General features: G+C 37.4%; 1 protein-coding gene across 2 annotated transcripts; it reads right to left on the minus strand.

Annotated features, from left to right (window-relative positions):
- Positions 1-1,561: 1,561 nt before the first annotated feature.
- LOC110618567 (inactive leucine-rich repeat receptor-like serine/threonine-protein kinase At1g60630) lies at positions 1,562-22,548 on the minus strand. Of its 2 annotated transcripts, XM_021761723.2 has the most exons (3): positions 21,326-22,548; positions 19,810-21,190; positions 1,562-2,493 (listed from the first exon to the last, which is right to left on the minus strand). In XM_021761723.2, exons 2-3 carry the CDS (start codon positions 21,137-21,139, stop codon positions 1,835-1,837), a joined length of 1,989 nt encoding a protein of 662 aa, XP_021617415.1. In that variant the 5' UTR covers positions 21,140-21,190; positions 21,326-22,548; the 3' UTR covers positions 1,562-1,834. The 2 variants fall into 2 exon arrangements, with proteins under 2 accessions (XP_021617415.1, XP_021617414.1); XM_021761722.2 differs by having other exon boundaries at positions 19,810-22,548.
- Between the last annotated feature and the right edge of the window lie 154 nt (positions 22,549-22,702).

A 22,702-nucleotide genomic window follows, 5' to 3' on the forward strand; every position in this document is an offset into this window, starting at 1 on the left:
AACGAGCTGCAACCTATTATTTCTTTGCTACAGAACTAAGGTGAAATACATACTCGAAAGTGTTTTTCGAAAGTGTTTTTCGGTTTCTCAATTCCATTGTTGATTTATTATCGCAATAGATTGTTGTTGGGCCAACTTGTTGATGTTGTAACTAGCTATGCATCCTCTAGTACAACTAGTTACTGCTACACCTATTATTTTTTTGCTATAGAACTAAGGTGAAATACATACTCGAAAGTGTTTTTCGGTTTCTCAGTATCTCTAGCTCAATCACTATTTGTATAACCTATAAGCTCTATATTATTATTATTAGAATAAAACATATCATTTAACGTACTTTTGATATATCTCAAAAATTTTTTTTAGCTTGCCAATGAGATTGTCGTGATGAATTCATAAATTTACTTATAATTCCAACTTCATAGACAATGTCAAGTTTAGTTGCTTATAGATACCTCAAGTTAGTTTTCATTCGATCCTGCTCTTTTTCATTAAATACTGCTGGTCCTTCTCAATTGCAAGTTTGGATATAAGAGTTCTCATGTAAAATGTCATCCATGTTTCATTAAATCTGGCTAAGCATGGATTATATGTTAATTTAGTTTGTCTCTTTATCATTCTGCTCCAAAAACTGCCAAGCATACTTTGTTTCTATGCCACCATGCTCGGCTAACTTAGTTTTTACGTTCATATGCGTATAGACTTGAAATGGTTGGTGTTTAAGCTACTAACGCTTTAAGATTGTCTACCTTCCATAAATGGGTCTAGAACTGGGAGCGATAAATATGATGGAATTTTAGACCTCTCCAATGGTCGAGGGAATAAAAAATAAGCATTTCACAAGCAAACTAAGTGGTTCATTTGCCCTTACTTGAGCTTTGGAAAAATAATAGTTTTTTTTTACTCGTTAAGAATTGGGTGAGCATTTTTTTATTCAAACCGAAAAAATCGATCGGATTGAATTAATTTAAAAATCAAATTCAATTTTTTATTCAATTCAGTTCGATTTGATTTTTAATTTCAAACATTTTAATTATTTTGATTTAGTTTAATTTTAATCAAGAAAAAATCAAAAAAATTAAATCGAACCCATTAGTGATAATAATATATTATTTTCAATAGTATAGAGAGATTAGATCGGTTAAAATATTCTAATTAAATTTTAAAATATTAAAAATAAAGGGTAAAAAATAAAAAAAATTATTAAAAATTCAAACCAAACAGAATCGAACCGAATCAAATCGGTTCAATTCAATTTAATTTCTGACCAAAATCGATTCGAGTTAATTTTCATAAATACTAAAATTTCCATTTTTGGTTTGAATTTAATATGTCAAGTGGAAGGATGAATCCACAAGGATGTGTATGGCATATTTTGACAGTAGTGTTGGAGACAAGCAACAAAATTCCACATTGCTGGAGGTCTATACATGTACATATGCCGAATGTTGACCAATCAAACCATATATATCCTGTACAAATTTTCCTTTCCTGAGCAAACAAAAATCAGTGAATTTAGCATCTTCACAAGTGAATAAATTTTGAGACAAAAGAGAAGTAATGAATTTAAAATGATAATGGGAAAATTGAAATTGGCTTCAACTATTCAGCTTAATACAAGAATTGCATCCAATCAAGAAATCAAAGACTCTACTAAACGTCAAACAAACTCATATGATCTCCAGCTATCAAAACTAAGGAATGAGAATAAAAAGATGGGTATTTTACATCAGTAGACTCTACAAAGCCTAGTTTAAGAATCAAAAGACTCGGCTTGAAAAAAAACCAATAAAAATCAGAAAACCTAAATTAAGACTCTAAGTTTACTAACCAGTCAAATGCTCAAATGTTCTTCTCTATGCAAGCTCTGAACAGTGTCAGACCATCGTCCTGGTGAATGGTCACTGCTGTTGGATGAAACTTGAGCCTCTGCCCTTGAATCTTTTATCATCTTCAAAATGTCCCTCATTGATGGCCGGTTCTCTGGCACAAATGAGACACATGCCATTGCAACATTTACAAGACTTTGAAGTTTCTCATCACCTGCCTCATTACCTGAAGCAGGTTCGTCCCCAGATTCTGTCTCTTCCTCACGTACCGACCGAACCCACATCGGAATATCTGTGCCATGTTCCTGAACAAGATCCTGGAAGGGAGTTTTGCCAGTCAAGAGTTCTAAGAGGAGCACACCAAAGCTGTAGACATCCGCTTGTTGAGTGGCTGGTTTTTGCATGTCCCTGATTTCAGGAGCTCTATAGAAAAGAGAAGTAGCACTTGGTTCCTCCAGCATGTTTGGATCTCGGAACACCGTCAGACCATAATCAGTGAGGCAGGACTCAAATTCAGGCCCTAGCAGCACATTGGAGGATTTCAAATTTCCATGGGTTAAGCCAGGGTTCTGGTGGATATATAGAAGTCCAGTTGCCAAATCCTCAGCTATTTTGAGGCAAGAAGTCCAGTGAAGAGGCTTTCCACCCCCAGAAGTCCTTGTTCCTGTTAAAAAAACCAAGACAAGGGATTACTACATGGAGTAGTATCCAAAAAATTATATTTTTTATATGATAATGCATTTTTCTAATACATATAATATCACACAACGCTATGTAATGCTGTTAATTTTCAATGCTAATTAACAATAAATAAATATTTTAAATGAATTTTACAAATGCAATTAGAAAATCATTTATCTTTGATATCAACCATTGCTTATTTTTCTTACTCCATTATCTACATCAATGTTGAGACTCAAAACCTAAGCCTCTTGATGAGGAAATTAAGTTTTCACTTCTTGGTTGTCCTCTTGAAGAACTTAAATCAAACTTCTACATTGAATATACACATACGGCTAGCCATTTGAAAATTTTAGTCCCAAGAATTTCAAATTTAACCACAATCTTTGGTAGGGGTGTAAATGAACCAAATCGTTCGTGAGCTACTCGAGGTTCGGTTCAATCGACCGACCTCGACTCGATTTCTAAACGAACCAAACTCGAGTTTAGTTTACTAAATGAACCAAGCTTGAACTCCATAGTATTTGGCTTGTGAGCTCGACTCGTTTCTGAGTTCATGAATAGGCTCCCGAATAAGCTCGTGAACAGTCTTGTTAAGTAAGTTGAAATTATTATCATAAGAGAAATAAACTCACACTCTGCATATACTTTCATGAGGCAAACCTAAATTTTCTAAAATTCAGCTCTATATAATTTAGTTACACTCTTAAACTTGCATATATTGAATCATTAAGATTTAAAAGCTCATCTTTATAAGTTTACGAGCTAATTTGTAAATATACTTATTTAACTAAAATTATTTTAGTTTTAAACTAAAACTCATTATACATGTAAATAAATTGAAGTACTCGTGAACTATTCAAGACTAAACTCAATAAAAACTTGACTCGTCTAAACTCATTAAAAGCTTGACTCGTCTAAGCTCGTTAAAAGCTTGACTTGTCTAAGCTCGTTAAAAACTTGACTCGTCTAAACTCGTTTGCTAAACGAGCCAAACTTGAACTTCTTAATACTCTGCTCAAGTTCGAAATGAGTAAAGCTCGAAATCGGTTTGAGTTCGAAAAAATTTTAACGAATCAAGTTTGAGATCTTCAAAGTTCGGCTCGAATCGGTTCGGTTCGTTTACACCCCTAGTCTTTGGTCACTCATATTGATCATGACGGATAAATTTATTTACTTTTGAAAGGATTTTCATTAATTTATCCTACAAACACTTTGTTTCATAGCACTAGATTCTCTCAAGTCTCAACCCTGAGAACCAAAATACTTTTACGTCCTAAATCATTGAGAGACGCGATCTAAATCATCAAAATAGAGGAATAAGAAATGAAAAAATAGAAGGAAAGAAGAAAGAAGAAAATAGAGGAATAAGAAATGAAAAAATGGAAGGAAAGAAGAAAGAAAAATAAATAAATACACGTGTGCAATAGTATGCCAGCACAAGGAGGAGAATAAGAAGAAATGCTATAACATAACAAGAAAAATAGAAAGAACAAAATACATCTTAAGTTAAAACATTTAGATATTAGTGGAACATGTGGAGATATTAACTTTGGGAATATAAATTATTATTTCATTAGTTAAATTTTAAAATATTTTTAAAAAATACAAATTATCATCAATTATTAATCATATATTTAATTATATAAATCTGAGTAAATCTGAGAGATCTCAGGTTCAATCCCTCATACCTCATTTAAAAAAAAAAAAATTATGTAAAAATTATCTTATATTATATAAATATAATTTACATGCTCTAAATTAAATTGCATATCAACTAAATATATTATTAGTCGAATTAGCGTACTTATTAAATTTATTCCTACATATTCTATATTTCATTAATTAATATATCACGTATACCACCATCCTGATAACTATGCTTTAATCAAGCTACGTTGTATACAAAAGAAACTATCATTAATGTATAATTTAATATCACGTTATTTTATTATTATTATTTAAACTTAGAAATTGTTATGTATAATTTTCATCTCAAGTACGTTTTTTTTTACATGTATTCATATAATAAAAAATCTGTTTCTTATTTATTAAAAATTATTAAAATAGATTATCAAATTTTTAAGCAAAAAATCTCTTACATTATTGAATTATTAATTAATATAATAGACATATTTTAGATTTAGCAATGAAAATATTCCAAATTTTTAAAATTTTTGCAACAATTTTGTTCTAATTTTAATAATTAATTTTATATAATTATAAAAAATGTAGTTAGGCGTGCTTACATAATAGCCAATAAGCAAATATTATTTTCAATTTGGGAATTACTGTGAGTCCGTAGTTTTCTGAAAAATATTTTCATGATAACTAATTGATATCGGATAATAATCATCCAAAATAGACAATATGCTGACACTCGAAAACAGATCTGATCACCAAGAGAAAAAAAGACCTACACACTTCAGGTCTCAGCAAGACTCGCCCCCTCAACTATGGGGCGAGACTCCACAGAAAGTTACCATTAGATAGCGCAATCCAGCAGATCCCCATTACGCCTATAATTATGCGATCACCTATCAATTAGCTGAGACTAACCGAATATTCAGGAGTTGCGATAATTAACCTCATCTTCTTACAGTATAAAAATTAATGATTGTAAGGACTAAGTACGCATTTCTTACACGACTATTTTTGAGTTCTAAGCAATTTCTTATATTTGTCCTTGTCTTTAGCTTACTAACTTGAGCGTTGGAGTAGCTGTTATACACGTCAACCACCTCACTTTCTCTTTCTTACAGATTGGCCCATTGCGGCACTGTTTCATTTTAGCAATATCATTTGGTTCCGTTGCTAGAAAATTCATTGAATTCTCTCTGTTCATTTGGATTAAAATCGGATTCTTATCCCTTTTCTCTTAAAAAGAAATATTTATTTTCTCTCTCGAAATGACCGACAGTTCACGAGCCGCTGTTAAAGTTGCTACCAATGAGGGTGCTATTATTTCTTCCGCTCTTGATAGTGAATAAAACACACTCTCTATGGTCAACGAAGAAGATCTCAACGATCTGAACAATGAGCAAATACTACAACACATCAAAGATTTCAGGCTAATCTTGAGTAATACAAAGCTCGGGGGAGGCATCATTTATGGCTCCCAGGGGAAGGGAGGAAGTCTCCATTGATATCTAAGGACTCGGACAGAGACGGTCCAGGTGCAATCCAAAGGGAAGGCCAAACTAGAGGATGAAGAGTCGTCGAACGAGACTCTAAAGAACGTCAACTGAAAGCTAGTTTGGGCCGTGCAAAGGTATCAGAAAGAGCAGGAGGAGGACTATGGCCTGGACAATGTCTCGCCCCTATTAGATGAAATCTTAGCAGAAACTGCCCCAACCAAGATCAAGCTGCTAAGTTTGGACAAATATGATATAACAACAAATCCCAGAAGTCACCTAACGATCTTTAGGATAACCATGCAGCTTCAGAATATCAACAAATTCATGTTGTGCCAAGTGTTTCCGTCAACACTCACAAGTTTGGCTTAGAAATGGTATCAACATCTGAATCCAGATTTAATTCAGAACTTTACACAATTCACTACATTATTTAAATTCAAGTTTATTACTTGTATACCTCCTAAAAAATTGTCCTCTGACTTGTAGAAGACCTGCCAAGGAAAGGATAAATTTTTAAAGAACTTTATCTTACGGTTTAATACAAAAGCAATACAGGTAGAGGAATTAAATAATGAGATAGCATGTAAAGTATTGAAGAAAGGAATCCACAACGTCAAGTTCATTGATTCCCTAATCAAGAACCCAGTTGCTACGTACCAACAGCTAATGGACAAAGCCCAGAAGTATATCAAGCTAGATGATGAAGTTCAAGCATTGAGAGAGGACAAAAGGACGAATCAAAAGTCAAATCAAAAGTCAAAGAGGTGAGGATATGAAGAAGACCATAGAAGTTACCCAGTCTCCCGAAAGAGGGAAGACTAAAGTAAATATAAGGATTATACTCTATTGAATGACTCACAAATACGTATTCTGATATGGATCAGGAAAAACAATAAGAGGTCAAGTGGCCTCCCAAGGTCAACTCTGAGAGAAATGTAAGGTGAGACAGAACTAAGTACTGCCACTTTCACGAGGACCACGAATGATAGTCGGCAACTGAAAGACGAGATCAAGACGTTAATAAGGGACGACACACTTCAAAAGTTCGCCAGAAAGAGTAGGGAAGAGAGGATTATTTATGTAATTGCAAGAAGACCCAACGATTGTAAGGGAAAAAAATAAACGAGTCGCGTAAGATATCCAGAATGTTCAATAGTAGAGTAAGGTCATGTGTCTTTTATGTAGAAGTCTTAGACCTTAAAAGAAAAAATGTAATAGGAGTTAATGTCGGGACTGATAAGTTAGATAAAAACTAAAAAGGACCATCGAAGGTCTCGAAGGTTATTCATCCAGGGTCTCATAAGCTTACCAAATTTGATGGCCGAGTCATTCTCCACTCCTAGAATATTTTTATTTGTAATTTGAGAAAATTTTATCAATAATAGTTAACAATGTATTTTTTCATGTTTTGTGTTATTCAGTGATAAGGAACGATGGGTTTTCTTTTTTAAAAAGATTAAAGAGCATTCAAGACTATAAGACAAGTTCCGTTAAACCATAATCCGAGTGTTAGTCTCGCTAAATAAGGCATCTTATGCCAGGCTACAAGGCGGGTTCCGCCAAACCATAATCTGGGTGTTAATCCCGCTAAATAAGGCATTTTAGGCCAGGCCACAAGGCAGGTTGCAATAATCCATATGTTAATCCATCTACACAAAGCATCTTATGCCAATGTCACAATGCGAATTCTATCAGACCATAATCCAAATGTTAGTCCTGCTAAACAAGACATCTTATGCCAGGCAATAATCTAGATGTTAGTCCCACTGAACAAGGTCTCTTATGCCAAGGCCACGAGACAAGTTTTGTTAGGCCATGATCCGAGTGTTAGTCCCGCTTAACAAGGCATCTCATGCCAAGCCACAAGGCGAGATCCGCCAGGCTATAATCCGAGTGTTAGTACCATGAAATAAGACATTCTATGCCAAGGCCATAATGTGGGTATCCGCCAGGCTATTGGACGAGAGTTATGGTAGATACCGAGTATATAAACACTTAGAGTATAGAAGGAAAGATTTCTCATTAAAAATGAAGATTACAAGGCGTGTAACTGCTAGGCAAGTCTTCGGCGTTAGTCCCAAAAGACAGAGGCGAGTTTTCTGTTGAAAAGCGCTACAAGGCGGGTAACCACTAGGTGAGTCTTCGGACGCTAATCCCAAAAGACAGGCGAGTTTTTGCTGAAAAGCGCCACAAGGTGAGTAACAGCTAGGCGAATCTTTGGACGCTAGTCCCAAAAGACAGAGATGAGTTTCTGTCGAAAGGCGCCACAAGTCGGGTAACTGCCAGGCCACATGTCCAGATGTTAATCCTATTCTATAAATTTTTCAAGTTATTGATTTTATGGTCACTAGTCAGGTTAGTAACTAGGTGTTATGGTCGGGTGTTAACTCCTTAATAATCTTTTAAAGAGACCATTTAATTCTTATTAACGATTATTGGACGAGAGTTATGGTAGATACCGAGTATATAAACACTTAGAGTATAGAAGGAAAGATTTCTCATTAAAAATGAAGATTACAAAACAGGGCAATTGTTATTTATGGGTAGGAGCAGACAAAGCGACGTGAGCATGGAATGCCAATCTAAACAGGCCACACGCCCCAAAATGTGAAAACAACTGTCATATTCAAATTTAAAAAATCGAAGACCAACGGGGGACTTCTGATATTGCACAATAATCACCCAAAGTAGGCCATATACTGGCACTCGGTGACAGGGCCATATGACAAGGGTTTGATCAGAGGATACTTGGTCCTACCGAGAAAAAGAAGACCCAGACACTTCAGGTCTTAGCAAGACTCGTCCCTTCAACTACGGGGCAAGTCTCTACAGGAAGTTAGCGTTAGAGAGCGCAATCCAGCAGATCCCCATTATGTCTATAATCACAGGATCCCCTATCATAGCCAAGACCAACCGGATTTTCAGGAGTTGCGATAATTAACCATCTTCTTACAGTATAAAAGCTAATAATCATAGAGACCAAGGTACGCATTTCTTACACAACTACTCTCGAGTTCTAAGCAATTTCTTACATTGGCCCTTATTGATCTTTGCCAATCCACTACCAAACCATCCCCTAATTTCTTATACATGACTAGCACAAATGCACAACGCAGTCATCCTATGTAGCTCCATCCCTTTACCTACACCAAAAATTTTGCCAATCTCAGCACAATTTCTTTCCTCATTGAGCCCAAAAGTGCACAAGCCAAGAAATCTATTGAGTGGTGTGCCGCCATGTAGGAAGAATTAAATGGCTTACATAAGAATCAGACATGGATTCTGGTTCCCCATCCACCAAATACTAATGTCATTGATAACAAATGGGTATTCAAGATTAAGAGGAACTCTAACGGGTCTCTAGAATAATTGAAAGCTCGATTAGTAGCAAAGAGCTACACTCAGCAATCTAGTATCAATTACTCCGACACCTTTTCTCATATTGTGAAATTTAATACTGTTCGCACCGTTCTTTCTCTTGCTACAGTTCACTCTTAGGCTATCAAACAGTTGGACATTTCCAATGCTTTTTTACATGGTTCCTTAAAGCAGGATTTATATATGAAACAACCTTGGGGCTTTATTGAATCTCAGTTTCCTCATCATGTCTGCAAGCTTCATCGTTCTTTATATGGGTTGAAGCAAGTGCCATGTGCATGGTTTCATCGCCTTTCTGAGTTTCTTATTAAGCTTGGTTTTTGGTCCTCTCAAGCCGATCACTTATTATTTGTTCTTCAGGATGGCCCTCTCAAATTTTATGTTATTGTGTATGTTGACGACATCCATGTTACATGTTTAGATACTGGGAAATTGCAATGGTTCCTTGCTCAACTTGGGAGCATGTTTCCTGTTCGTGATTTGGGTAACATCAATTATTTTCTTGGTATTGATATACTGCAAGTTCCAACGAGTTTACACTTGTCACAAACAAAATATATTTATGATCTTTTCGAGATGAGCATGACTGATTCCAAAGGTTGTAATATAGCGATGGCCACAACACCTAATCTCAGCAAATATATGGGCACGGTTCTATTAAATGGTGAACAGTATCACCAGGTGGTTGGGGCTTTGCAGTACCTCACACTGACACAACCTGATATAGCTTTCAGTGTCAACAAACTAGCACAATTCATGCACTGTGCTATGGATGTTCATTGGCAAGCCTACAAATGTTTGCTACGGTATCCACATGCCACTCACACTTGTGGACTCTTTCTCTTTAAACATTTTGATCTTCATTTGCATTTCTATTCTGATAGTAATTGGGCAGGGTGTCCTGATAACAAGCGTTCCACTAGTGGTTATCTTATTTATATAGCTAAGAATCTTGTCTCTTGGTCTTCAAAAATGCAGCCGACAGTTACTTGTTCCTCTACGGAGAGTGAATACAAAGCACTTGTGAATACAACAGCTGAGGTTATGTGGTTGACCACTTTGCTTCGTGATCTTGGTTCCCACCATAGTCAATTGCTTCCTTTTGGTGTGATAATATGAGTGCCATTTACTTATCATCCAATCTTGTGTTTCATGCTTGCACTAAACATATTAAGATTGATTATCACTTTATTTGGGATAACTTCGTCTTGGTACCATTACCATTTGTTTTCTAAAAAGTATAAATCAGATTACTGCATGACTAAACAGTTAAGTCAACCTTATTCCAGGTTCACTGTGCCAAGCTTCGCCTTCGTGATCGTCCGGCTTAGCTTGACGGTGTGTTAAAGAATATGTAAATACAATTTTGTATGTTCCGTAACTCTTCTCATATAGTAGTTTCCTCACTATATTCAAACACTACCTGTATATAAGGCTAAGCCTTTTCGCTATTGAAATACATTTCTAGTTATTTCAAAATAATCTTTTGCTTAAGAGGTGTTATTGTTAAAATTTTAATTTAAAATACAATTGTAAATTTAAAGAAAGTTTGGAATTTTTTAAACATTTTCACAAAATGTTATTATAACTAAGAAACTATAAGATATTTTTAACTTAAACAACAAGTTATTATTTTAATCAATTAACTACAAAATAATAAAAAATATACATTAGAAAATTTAAAGAAAATAACTATAATTAAATGACTATAATAAAATTTTAATGGGATAATTACCTTCATATCCTAATAATATAGCCTAACTAATTAAACTGTTCCTATATTTTATAAATTATATTAAAATACCCCTATAATTTATTTTAAGAACAACCTTCCAATTTAGCTATTAAATCAACGTATATAATTTTTATAATTCTAGAATTATCCTTCACTCTTCCATTCTCCTTCCCCTCTCCTTCTCTTATTTATTTATGCTTGTTAATGATTCAGGATTAGGATGAACATGTTACTCCACATAAGAAGGGTGATTATATTACACATAGAAGAGAGAAGCACTAGATTGCTGAAAGGTGGTGGAAAGAGAGACCAAAGAGGAAGAGCAGAAAATGAAAAGCAAGTTTGCAAGCTCAAAACAAGACACATGTTTTTGGGCCAGGGTGGAGGGACATGACTCGGATCCATTAAATCAGTCTCTACTATGGTCCTACCTTGATAACTATGCGAGATACAAGTGATTTAGTGGAAATAAAGGAGATGTCTAAGGATGCAGTAGCAAAGAATTCAAGCTATTGCCTATGGGTGAGAGATTATGAGGAATTGGTATCCCAGTTTGTGGTTGCATCCCAGTTTCCAAGTTTTATGGATAGAAGTTGTTCCTTGGCCTCTCGTTTCAAGGATAATGACGAATATCATGATTTGTAGTTTTTACCGTTATAGTATATAATATTAAGCTTTGTCATCGGCATGATGATATTTTATCTTGCCTAGAAAATTTGTGAAGCCAATAGTTAGACAAATATTACCTTTATAAGAGGAATCATTCAATATAAGAGTTAGGAGTGTAGACGAAACAAGTCGAGTCGAGTTTTAAAGAATTCAAACTTGATTTGTTAAAATTTTTTTGACCTCGAACCGAACTCGAACTTTACTCATTTCGAACTCGAGTTAAGTATTAATAAGTTTAAGTTTGGCTCGTTTAGCAAACAAATTTAGACGAGTCGAGTTTTTATCAAGTTTAGTTTCGAATGGTTCACGAATGATTCAATTTATTTACATGTATAATTAGTTTTTTTTTAAACTAAATAATTTTAGTTAAATAAATATATATACAAATTAACTCATAAACTTATAAAAATGAGCTCTTAAATTTTGTCGATTCAAATATATGTAAGTTTTAAAAGTGTAATTAAAGTATATAGAGCTGAGTTTTAGAAAATTTAGATTTGACTCATGAAAGTATATGTAGGACTTAAGTTTATTTCTCTTATGATATTAATCTTAGCATACTTTACGAGACTATTCACGAGTCTTAACGAGTCAAATACTATAAAATTCAAACTTAACTCGTTTATTAAAGGAGCCTAAAAATTAAGTTCGAACTTGACTCGTTTAGAAATCGAGTCGAGTCCGATCGAGATTTTATCGAGCCGAACCACATGTAGTTCATAAACAATTTGGTTAGAGTCATTCGATTAATAAAGGAAACAAAGATTTTAGCAGTAATTAAGATTCAGTCCAATAGCCTGTAATGGAACTCGGAGGTTTCAATGATGTGTTTGAATTTGCAATTGAAGTTAGACCTCTTCATTTGGAATCTCAATACTCCTAATAGTTCCCTTGAACCTTTTCTTGCATCTAATACCCACAAGAGCATTAACAAACTCAAAACAACTCCAAAAGCTACCCATGCATAGTTGAAAGTATCCCAAGAAATTGGATAATAAGTTGGCAAAAGAAAATAACAACATGTATAACAAATCCACAGAAAGGCAATGAAGCATATTGGCCTCAAAGCAAATAAAATGGCCCAGCTTTGAAATTCTTCTCAGCCATTACCATTCAGAGAGAAAATTGAAACTGTATCGCCACCAACCCACCAATCATGCAGATGGAAGCTATGGCTGTGAAGACTACATTGACTTTCAAAGTAAGCAGTGATGTTATATAACATCTGCCCAAAATAAGACATAAGTTGTCTACGTGGCAATAATTGAACAGGTGGGAAGTCTGGTCTCCCTATCGTCAAGCCTCGCCATTTCTCGATAGGTCGTGTCTTGACACAAAGTTACCATTACCAGACACATTCCCATTTCGCCAGAAATTGTGGAATTACCAACTTATTTGGTAATTATCAAGCAGCTGGCTACATTATTGCTAGATTTCCAATAAACACTATATTTATCTCTATTTTCTTATAGTATAAAAGGAAAACGATCCTAGAGGCAAAGGTACGTTATTCTCTAACACTAAAATTCTAAGCAATTCGTTGCATTTTCTCTACTTGTCATGATACTGACTTGAACGTCGAAGTGACCGTCGTGGGTACCCACCACCACCTCATATTTTTTCCCTTGCAGGTTCTAGCCAATCACAGTATAGTTCCATTTCGACCACATCATCAATCTAATCTCAGTTCCATCATTTGGTTATGTTACTAGGAAGTCCATTGAATCCCCTTCATTTATTTTGATTACGACATGTTGCCTATTCCTTCTCTCTCCTTTCACTCTCAAAATGGCCGGTAGCCCTACAGCTATTGCTAATGTTGCTACCAACGATAGATTCATCATTTTTTCTGCCCCACACAACCGAGAAAACACACTCCCAATGGTCAACAAAGTAGACCTTAATAATTTGAACAACGAGCATATACTCTAGTATATCCAAAACTTGCAATCTACTCTCATGCAGTATAATGCCCGGGAAGAGGCATCTAAAATGAACCCCGGTAGAAGAGATAAAGCTTCCGTAAACACTCCAAGGATCTAGACGGAAATGACCAAAGTGCAGCACAAAGGTAAGTCCGCATCTAAAGATGAATCAGATGAGGCTCCGAAAAGAGTGGACTGGAAGCTAATACGAGCCGTACAAAGATATCAAAAAGAACAGAAAGAGGATTTTAGTTTAAATGGGGTCTTGCCTCTTTCGAAGGAAATACTGGCAGAAACTTTTCCCTCTAGGTTGCCCAGTTTGGATAAGTATGACGGAACGCCGGATCCCGAAGCCATCTAGCCATTTTCAGGACGACCATACAGCTTCAAAATGTAAAGGATTTTGTGCTATGCCGAGTGTTCCCATCGACACTCATGGGTTTGGCTCAGAAACGGTGTCAACACCTAAGCCCAAGTGGAAGAGTTGAATCATGAGATAACATATGAGGCATTGCAAAAAGGGACCCGTAATGTCAAGTTCATGGATTCCTTAATCAAAAATCTAGCGGCAACATACCAGCAGCTAATAGATAAAGCTCAAAAGTATATCAGGCTAGATGATGAGATCCATACACTAAAAGAATATAAGAAGGCGAGTCAAAAGATAAGTCAAAAGTCCAAGAGTCGAGCCCCTAAAGGGGATTACAAGAGCTACCCCATCTCACGAAAAAAAACGAACATAGTAAGTATAAGAATTACACCCCGCTAAGTGACTCATGAACTCGTATCTTAATGTGGAACAAGAAGAATGATAAAGAAATTAGGTGGCTACCCAAACTTAATCCCGAGAAGGCAGACAAACGAGACAGAACTAAATATTGTTGCTTCCACAAAAATAATGGCCACACAATGGAAGAATGTCAAAAACTAAAGGACGAGATCGAAAGACTCATAAGGGATTGCACCCTCCAAAAATTCACAGGAAAAAAGAAGAAAAGGACAAAAGTCTAAGTCTGAGGAAATAATCCCTAAGACAACTCCTGACAGAGAACCCGTGGGAGTGATATATGTGATAACAAAAGGACCATATGAGGTACAGACAAGATTATAGCTTAGTTACCAAAAAGGAGGGGAGCTTTATTAGTCTAAAAAAATATTCACCCATAAGAGTCGTCTGCCCGAAGTATCCGTTCCAGTATTGTTCACATTTTGACAAGCAATTAGTTTTACTTCCGTATGTAAATGAAGGATATTCTTTTAATAATAAAATCAACAAAATATTTTTAAATGGTATGCTCTTAGGTCATAAGGCAATTCCAGCCAAATAATTCAATGTTGGTCCCACGAATCAAGACCACAAGACAGATTTTCACCAAGTTAGGTTATAAGGCGGTTCCCGCTAGACCACTCGGGCATTGGTCCCACGATTAAGGCCACAAGGCAAATTTTAGCCAGGCTAGATCACAAGGTGGTTCCTACCAAACTATTTGAGCGTTAGTCCCACGAATTAAGATCATAAGGCAATTTTAGCTAGGTCAGATCACAAGACGATTCCGGCCAGACCACTTGAGCGTTGGTCCCACGAATTAAGGCCATAAGGCAATTTTTGCCATGTCGGATCATAAGGCGGTCCCTGCCAGACCACTTGGGCATTGGTACTACGAATTATGGCCATCAGACAATTTTCACCAGGACAAGTTACAAAGCATTTCCCGCCAGACCATTTGGGCGATTGGTATAAGGCAATTTTAGCCAGGCCAAGTCATAAAATAATTCTCGCCAGACCACTTGGACATTGATTCCACGAATTAAGGCCATAAGGCAATTTTTGCTAGACCGGGTCACAATGTGGTCCCTGCCATACTACTTGGGCGTTATTCCCATAAATTATAGCCATCAGGTAATTTTCACTAGGACAGGTCACAAGGCGTTTCTCGCCAAACCACTTAGGCTATTGGTCCCACAAATTAAGGTCATAAGACAATTTTAATCAGGTCAGGTCACAAGGTGATCCTCGCTAGACTACTTGGGCATTGGTCCCACAAATTATGACCATAACGCAATTTTCGCTAGGCTGGATCATAAGACAGTCCCGGCCAGACCACTTGGGCATTGGTCCCACGAATTATAGCCATAAGGCAATTTTTGCCGGGACAGGTTACAAGGCGTTTCCTACCAGACCACTTAGGCTATTGATCCCATGAATTAAGGTCATAAGACAGTTTACACCAAATCACGGCTTATAACCACAAGGCAAGCATTCGCCATACCTTATAGTTAGTCACTGGGAATTCACTAAGTTCCTTATTTCATGAACCTAAGACATGACTAGACGTTATAAACAAGTGTTAGCCACATGAGCAAACTTTTTTCTTCAAGCAAAAAATTATATGCAGAAAATATAAACGACAAATAAAGGGAATATTCTCATTAAATAAAAAAAAAATTACAAAGGGGCAAGATCATCAGTCTCGTCCGTCCGAGTCTCAGTTACATTGATATTTTTGGCAGAAAAAATTCGGCCGAAGAGTACAGCTTCATCATGCCTGTCCTCAAAAGGAGTATCCTTAGCACGCTTCCCTCCACCTTCACTGTCCTCCTCGAGGAGGATATCATCTATCCAAGAGAAATGCTCAGAAAGAAAATGCTTCATCAGCTCTCTCTTCACAGAATCCTGACCTTGAACAAACATTTCCCTGCCTTGGGCCACTGTATCCTAGAGGTCCGCCTCAAGCTTGGCTACTCTGGTGAAAACGGCCCGAGCCTCCTCCACTTGAGCCTACAACTCTGAATTGGCAGACTTAGCCCAACTCTCAAGGCTCAGGTTAGAAGCACGGGCCGCGTCAAAATCAGCTTGGAGCTTATCCACCGACTCCAGGGTCTCTTTCATCGTACCCTCGACTTCGGCCACCCGAGTCTTCATATTCAAACATTCTTCGGCCAAAAGCTCTCTGTGCATCTCATTTGCGCCAAATTCTTGCCTCAAAGCTTTAAAACGCTCCTTGATGACGTAGACACAAAGAGCACCCTTCAACGCAGAACGAATAGCATTAATAAACAACTCGTCCATCTCAATTTCATTTAAATGACAGCGATCTGCAGACCATAGGACATTCTTAATTAGCAGGAGACTCAAAGAAGAGTCATCAAGGAGAGAAGGCGCCTTGTTTAGCGTTAAGGCCAAACGTTGAATGTCGACAGGCTAGTCCCTCAGTGAGGTTGGGAAGGAGGAGGGGGAAGCACGCTTAGCAGGAGGATTACAAACCTCAGCGGCAAAAGCCTTACCCTTTCGAGCAGCACGTACCGCCTCGACGAATTTGCTTGACCCAGCCATATCTACAAATAAAAGGAAAAGTAAGTAAGATAGCCGGTTCAAAAAATAAAAAGGATGAAAAGGGAAGTATCTTGATCCTGAGGTAGGGGTACGCTGGACGGGAGAGGAGCACGAGTTCAGTTCGCAGGCAGATGGCTTTGCCAGAACAAGACAGTGTCCCTCATCGCCTAGGTAATATCAATCTACCTCAAAACTTTAACCATCACCATAAAGGAAGCCAAAACCTCATATTCCTCTCCTCAGGTGCATCCCATCTTTCTTCAGTTTTATCTAGTAGTGCCAACTAGTCTGAAGGCACCCAAAACCCCTCGGAGTACGATGACAGAGAATAAAAAACTTATTTTTTCACTATTTCAAAGAAGAAGGCATCCGATCAAAAATATTCAAGTGCATCCGATAAAAAATATTCAAGTCCATCCGACTGCTAAAATACTAGAACTCGTACCCAGTTGGTATAGTTGGGAAAAAAGCGCTACAGTAGGTTCAATGTGATTGTTAAAACACACGAACTAAAAAGCTACCAAAATTCTTCAGCTGTTAGGATGAAGTTGAGCAACAAAAAGTTTATAAAACCGAAAAACTTCTATAAAGAAGGGGTCTAAAGGAAAATGAAAACTCGCCTTCAACTGCTCCTAAAAAATGACGATGGTATCACAGTAGGAATGAAGTTGTTAGTACAGATGCGAGGAGGAGTAAAGATTTGAAAAAAAATCCCGATGAATTTGATAGATGTCATACAAACGATCCACATCGCTATCCGAGAAGATGGATAGGATGTCAGCGAGGGAGCCGCCCTCATTCTTGGACGTCTCCCTCAAGGGAACTATGGGGGCTGGCACTCGAATAGAAACGTCAGAGGAAGAGTTGGAGACCCACTAGGAGAGGAAGAGATGTTCCTATCCATATCAAAAAGACAACAAAATTACCATAAGGACTTTAACGGAAAGGGAATCGCAGAATGAATTCCTTTGAAAGAAAAGTTACAGAAAAATGTAAAAGTGATGCTTGGAAAAGATGATGGACCCTTATAAAAGTAGTTTCGATGGCAGGCGATAAATATGGCACGATAAACAGTGCAACAACCGTCAAAAGGACCAGTAGACGAAGCGACGTGAGTAGCAAAGAACCAATCTCGAAGGGCCACGTGTCCCAGACCTCAATAGAAAATGTCCCCTTTGAATCTGAAGAAACGAACACTGGTGGAGGACCTCTAATATTACATAACATTCGCACAAAGTAAGATATGAGTTGTCACTACAATCAAGGGGTCACGTTGTAATAATCGGACAAGTGGAAAGCTCGGTCTCACCATAGGAAAGGGAGACTCAAACGCTTTAACACCCGGACTATTGTTAAGACTTACCATCCCTCGATAGGTCGAGTTTTGATACAGAGTTATTATTATTAGGAACATTCCCATTTCGCCAAAGATTGTAGGATTACCAACTTATTTGGCGATTATCGAGCAGCCAGCTACATCATCACCGAATTTTCAAGAAACACTATATTTATCTCCATTTTCTTACAGTATAAAAGGAGAGCGATCCTAGAGGTAAAGATATGCTATTCTCTAACATTAAAGTTCTAAGCAATTCGTTGCATTCTCTCTACTTATCACGATATTAACTTGAGCGTCGAAGTGGCTGCCGTGGACACCCACCACCACCTCACATTTTCTCCCTTACATGTTCTAGCCAATTGCAGTATAATTCCATTCCGACCATGTCATCAATTAATCTCAGCTACATCAAGTAGTTCTTGTAGAACACAGATAGTTGCACAAGCCACACTAAATTTAACGGAACTAGAATAAACAGAAATAAATTGGATGTTTCTCCTTGTAGAAAGGTGCTTGGGAGAGTGGAGGATAATTTTGAAATTAGAAAAATTTTAAATGTTAACTAACGAATAAATTAGACAGTTGTTCTTTATGATTAATAGAAATAAATTACAAAGGCATTTAATGTAATTTATAAAATACAAGAATAATTTAATTAGTTAAGTTATATTAGAGGGATAGGAGGGTAATTATCTCAATTTTAACTAACTTACTGAATACCGTAAGACTAATCCTCTCTTCTTTCAAACATTTAGAATGTAAAAGAATTTTAAGTGATTTGGAGTAAAGAAATTTTGAAAGTTAAACTAGTGGGTAAGATGGAGGTAGAATGAGAGTAATAAGAGAGTAATGGAATTGGGTAACTAGTGGACTGAGGAATGGGTCTGAAGTGTTTAACAGGTAGAGGAGGCAATGGTAAAGAAATGGAGTGCGAGTTACACTCGCACCCATCTAAAGTAGAACCCCATCACGGCATTTGTTGGACGCTACTTACAGTTACAGCACTACAGTGCATGTGCGGTAAGTAGCGTCCAGACCAGTGTCTCTGCACTATTCTTTTTTTTTTTTTCAAGAACTGCATTAGTAAAAATGCAATTCTCAGTCCCATCTGGACTTTTTGTTTTAATTTTCCGTCAGTCCAATCGTAACATTGCCTTTTTTATCATTAAAATTAGACAGATGAGATTTTCAATCGCGATTGGCTGAAAATCAACACAATTTGATAAATATGTTTCAAATCAACACTAAATAATAATTAGATTTCTAAAACCTAACTTTGAGTTAGTTAAAAGAAAATAATAATTGTTATTATTATTATAAAATACATCTTAAGATTTACACGCAATATAATAAAATATCATAAAGCATAATCACGTAATAATATCATAAAACATAGGCACCTAATAATATTATATTGCTCCCATCTACCCAACCTATTATACGGACCAAGTACGAGAACCCATGTGCCGCAAACCCCACCGACCAGAGTTGTCCTTTCTCTTTTTCTTCAGGCTAACAAGCTGGCCCGCCCTTCCACTGGCCCAACCCCCACCATTTCCTCTTTCTTTCATTTCTCACTTTTCCCCATTACCAAATTTCTTGTTTAATAACATCCACGCATATTTTTCTATATTTTTATTTTACTTCAAATAAATTTTCAAACCCAATTTCTTCACGTCGGTAGATAAAAAACAATTTCAAAAAAAAGAAAAATATAAGCAAAATTAAAATATGCCATCAAATTCAAATCAAAGAAAAGTAGGAAGTAGAGATCGACGTTACCGTGGAGGAGAGAGAAGAGACTGCCGTTGGGGAAATAATCGTATACAAGCAACCGTTCCTCTTTCGCCTGGAAATAAGCCCTGAGTGGGACCAGGTTCGGATGCCTTAGCCTACCAAGAAGGTCCATGTGTCTCCGAAACTCCTCCACCCTTGGATATCTTGAATCTTTTAACCTTTTAACGGTTACGATGAACCCGGACTCCATCACAGCTTTGTATGTGCTTCCCATAGTACCTCTTCCCAATGTCTCAGCTGAGGCCTTCAGCAAATCCTCTAAACTATAACTCATCTGCTGATCCCCGGCACCTAAGAATACCAAAGTCCCTAATCCCTCTCCTTCCCATGAAAATACACCGTTATTATCGCCCATGCCACTTCCACCACCTCCATTTCGGCCGTTGACACAGCCGTTATCACTACCGCCAAGAATCCCTTTGGTTTTGCTTCTTCCCTCTTCGACAACTGAGCCCTCTTTTCTGCGGTACTTGCACTCAAAGCACAGAACAAGTAAACCAATTAGACAAAGCACCAAAAAGCCACATACGCCTGCAATGATCTTAATCAATTTACTGCGCTTGGAGGATGGCTTTGAGCTTGGTGGAACCGTCGGAGAAACAGGACTGGATGATGGCCCAAAATTGCTACACGGTTTTTTAATCTGTTGACCGCAGAGATTAATATTACCGGAAAACGAGGACCTATTGAACCGAATCAAGGCAGAGGTCAACGGAATCTGACCGGAGAGTTGATTGTTGGACAAATTGAAGAACCTGAGACTGGTTTGGTTCAAAGGAGGGATTGCTCCAACCAAGCTGTTGTCTTGTAAGTAAAGAACATACAGTCGGGTTAGTTTGAGGAGCGACATTGGGATTGAACCTGAGATTTGGTTTCCGGATAAAACTATGACTTTCAAACGGTGTAAGTTGGTGATGGAATCTGGGAAATCGCCGGAAAAATTATTGCTGCTGAGGAAGAGTGATTTGAGGTTAAGTAGGCCCGAGAAATTGGGAATTTGGCCAGATATTGAGTTCCCTTTGAAACTTAGAACCCGAAGTTGATCCAACTGATTCAGGATTTTTCCATCTAGAGTACCACTGAGGTTCAGATACTCCAGAACAAGCTTAGTCACCCTTCCCTTCATGCACTCTTTGATCCCTTGCCATTTGCAGGGATCGCTTCCTTGAGGCCATGGCAGCGAGTTCAGAGGATCAATTGATGACTTGAGCGTTAATAGCACCTGGGCATCGTCCGGCTTAACCGGAGAAAAATGATAAAAGACGCAGAATAAGAACAAGTAGAGAACAGGGTACCTTGAAAATGGAGGTTCCATTATTAGGGAGATCAATCTGAAGCCTCCTTTGGGCGTGGAATAGAAATAGTCCTAAGCAAAGCCCTTGGTTAATATCATTAGAGTTGATTTTGCTGTAGTTCCCCAAAAAGGGAGACACTGCTAAAACTTCAAAAACAGGGACAACCACAATAAAAATCTTTCATCATCAAGCACTTTTTAGCTTACCCTTCTGTATAGCGGTCGTTCTTTGGCGCTTTTCAATCCGAGAAGTCACTTTCAAAAACCAAAATAAAAGAGCCCAAAATCTTCAGATCTGCCATAGCAACAAACTCTTAAAGGAGCCAACTTCAATTTTCACCTTCTCAGAGATTATAAACAGAGCAAAGCAGCTGAAGCAGCAAACGATAGATAGCAATGGAAGGTCACCAGCTACTCAGTCGGGTATGGAAAAGAAAACCGTCAACACAGCAGACCATTTGAGTACGAAGAGAGGCTCTATTGGTGTGTGAAGTTCCATGTTGAATCAACGGGAAGAAGAAGGAGAAGAAGCACTGTCACCGGCTCGTATCTCCAACTTCTTGCTTGCAAAACTCACGGACATTACAGCGTAGCCTTCACGTGAAGTCATCTCAGAACTTGCAGACTAGAAATAATAATAATATTTCTTTTGTTGTATCAATGTTTTCTATATTCTCAAAACTGCAGGCATTATTGGCAAAAGTAAATTACTATTTTGTATCTTTGATTCTTTATTTGCTTTCTCTATATTTTTCTTTTATCTGGGGTACGTGCACTCCTTGGGCTGCTCAAAGCTCTCTTTTAAGCCGTTTTTGAAGCCTTGACGTAGTAGAACTACTCATACAGTATAATTTTTAGAACCTGTGCTCCATCGGTCAAAATATGAAGATCCCACAGTGGGTTGATCAAGATTAACCAGAAGCTACTAACCACAAGCTAATAGAAGACGAAGTTAGAAATTTCCAATTTTCCAGCTAAGAAAGAAGCCATTCCCTGAAACCCAGGATCCAAGAAAGCCATATATCTATCTATCTGGACTTTGTATATACGCAGGCAGCAGGCCAGCGATAATAATTCGAGAGAGAGGGAGGGGAAGCAACACGTATCTATCTATAGTTTCACAAGAAACCGGTGAATATATTTGAGGCAAAAGGTCAGGGTTACCGTAATAAATTGGAGGCTCTCTCTTACCCTTACTAAGGGGTAGCACCATTAAATAGGAAAAAGAAAAGGGTTTGGTGGTACTGGGGAGTACTTATTACTGTTTCTTTTGGAAATAACGTTGAGGATATATGGAACAAGCTGTCCCGTTGAACTTTGGCGCAAAGCTAAAACAATGAGGCAAAGCTACAGGATTTTGCCCAAAAAATTTGGTGATCATGATTTGCCGGTGGTCTTGGCTGTCGTCACCGCCGAAATCTAGGTCTTATATTTACATATCAACATATATAAAGAGAGAGAGAGAGCGCGAGGAGGAGGATGTGGGGAGTTTTGAAATGAATAATCAGACAACCAATTTTGTTGTCTATCCGTGGCTTTGACGGTAATGATTAATAAAATATTCCACCGTACCAGCCTTCTGTG

The sequence above is a fragment of the Manihot esculenta genome, chromosome 7, assembly GCF_001659605.2.
Source record: "Manihot esculenta cultivar AM560-2 chromosome 7, M.esculenta_v8, whole genome shotgun sequence".
Lineage (NCBI taxonomy): Eukaryota > Viridiplantae > Streptophyta > Magnoliopsida > Malpighiales > Euphorbiaceae > Manihot > Manihot esculenta.

Excerpts from the sequence above, each read along its gene's own strand:
- LOC110618567 (XM_021761723.2), bottom strand. The coding sequence starts at position 21,139 with ATGGAACCTCCATTTTCAAGGTACCCTGTTCTCTACTTGTTCTTATTC. Across the intron at positions 2,494-19,809 it reads TCTCTTCTCTCTCCTCCACG|GAACAAGGACTTCTGGGGGT; the intron begins GTAACGTCGATC and ends TTTTTTTAACAG.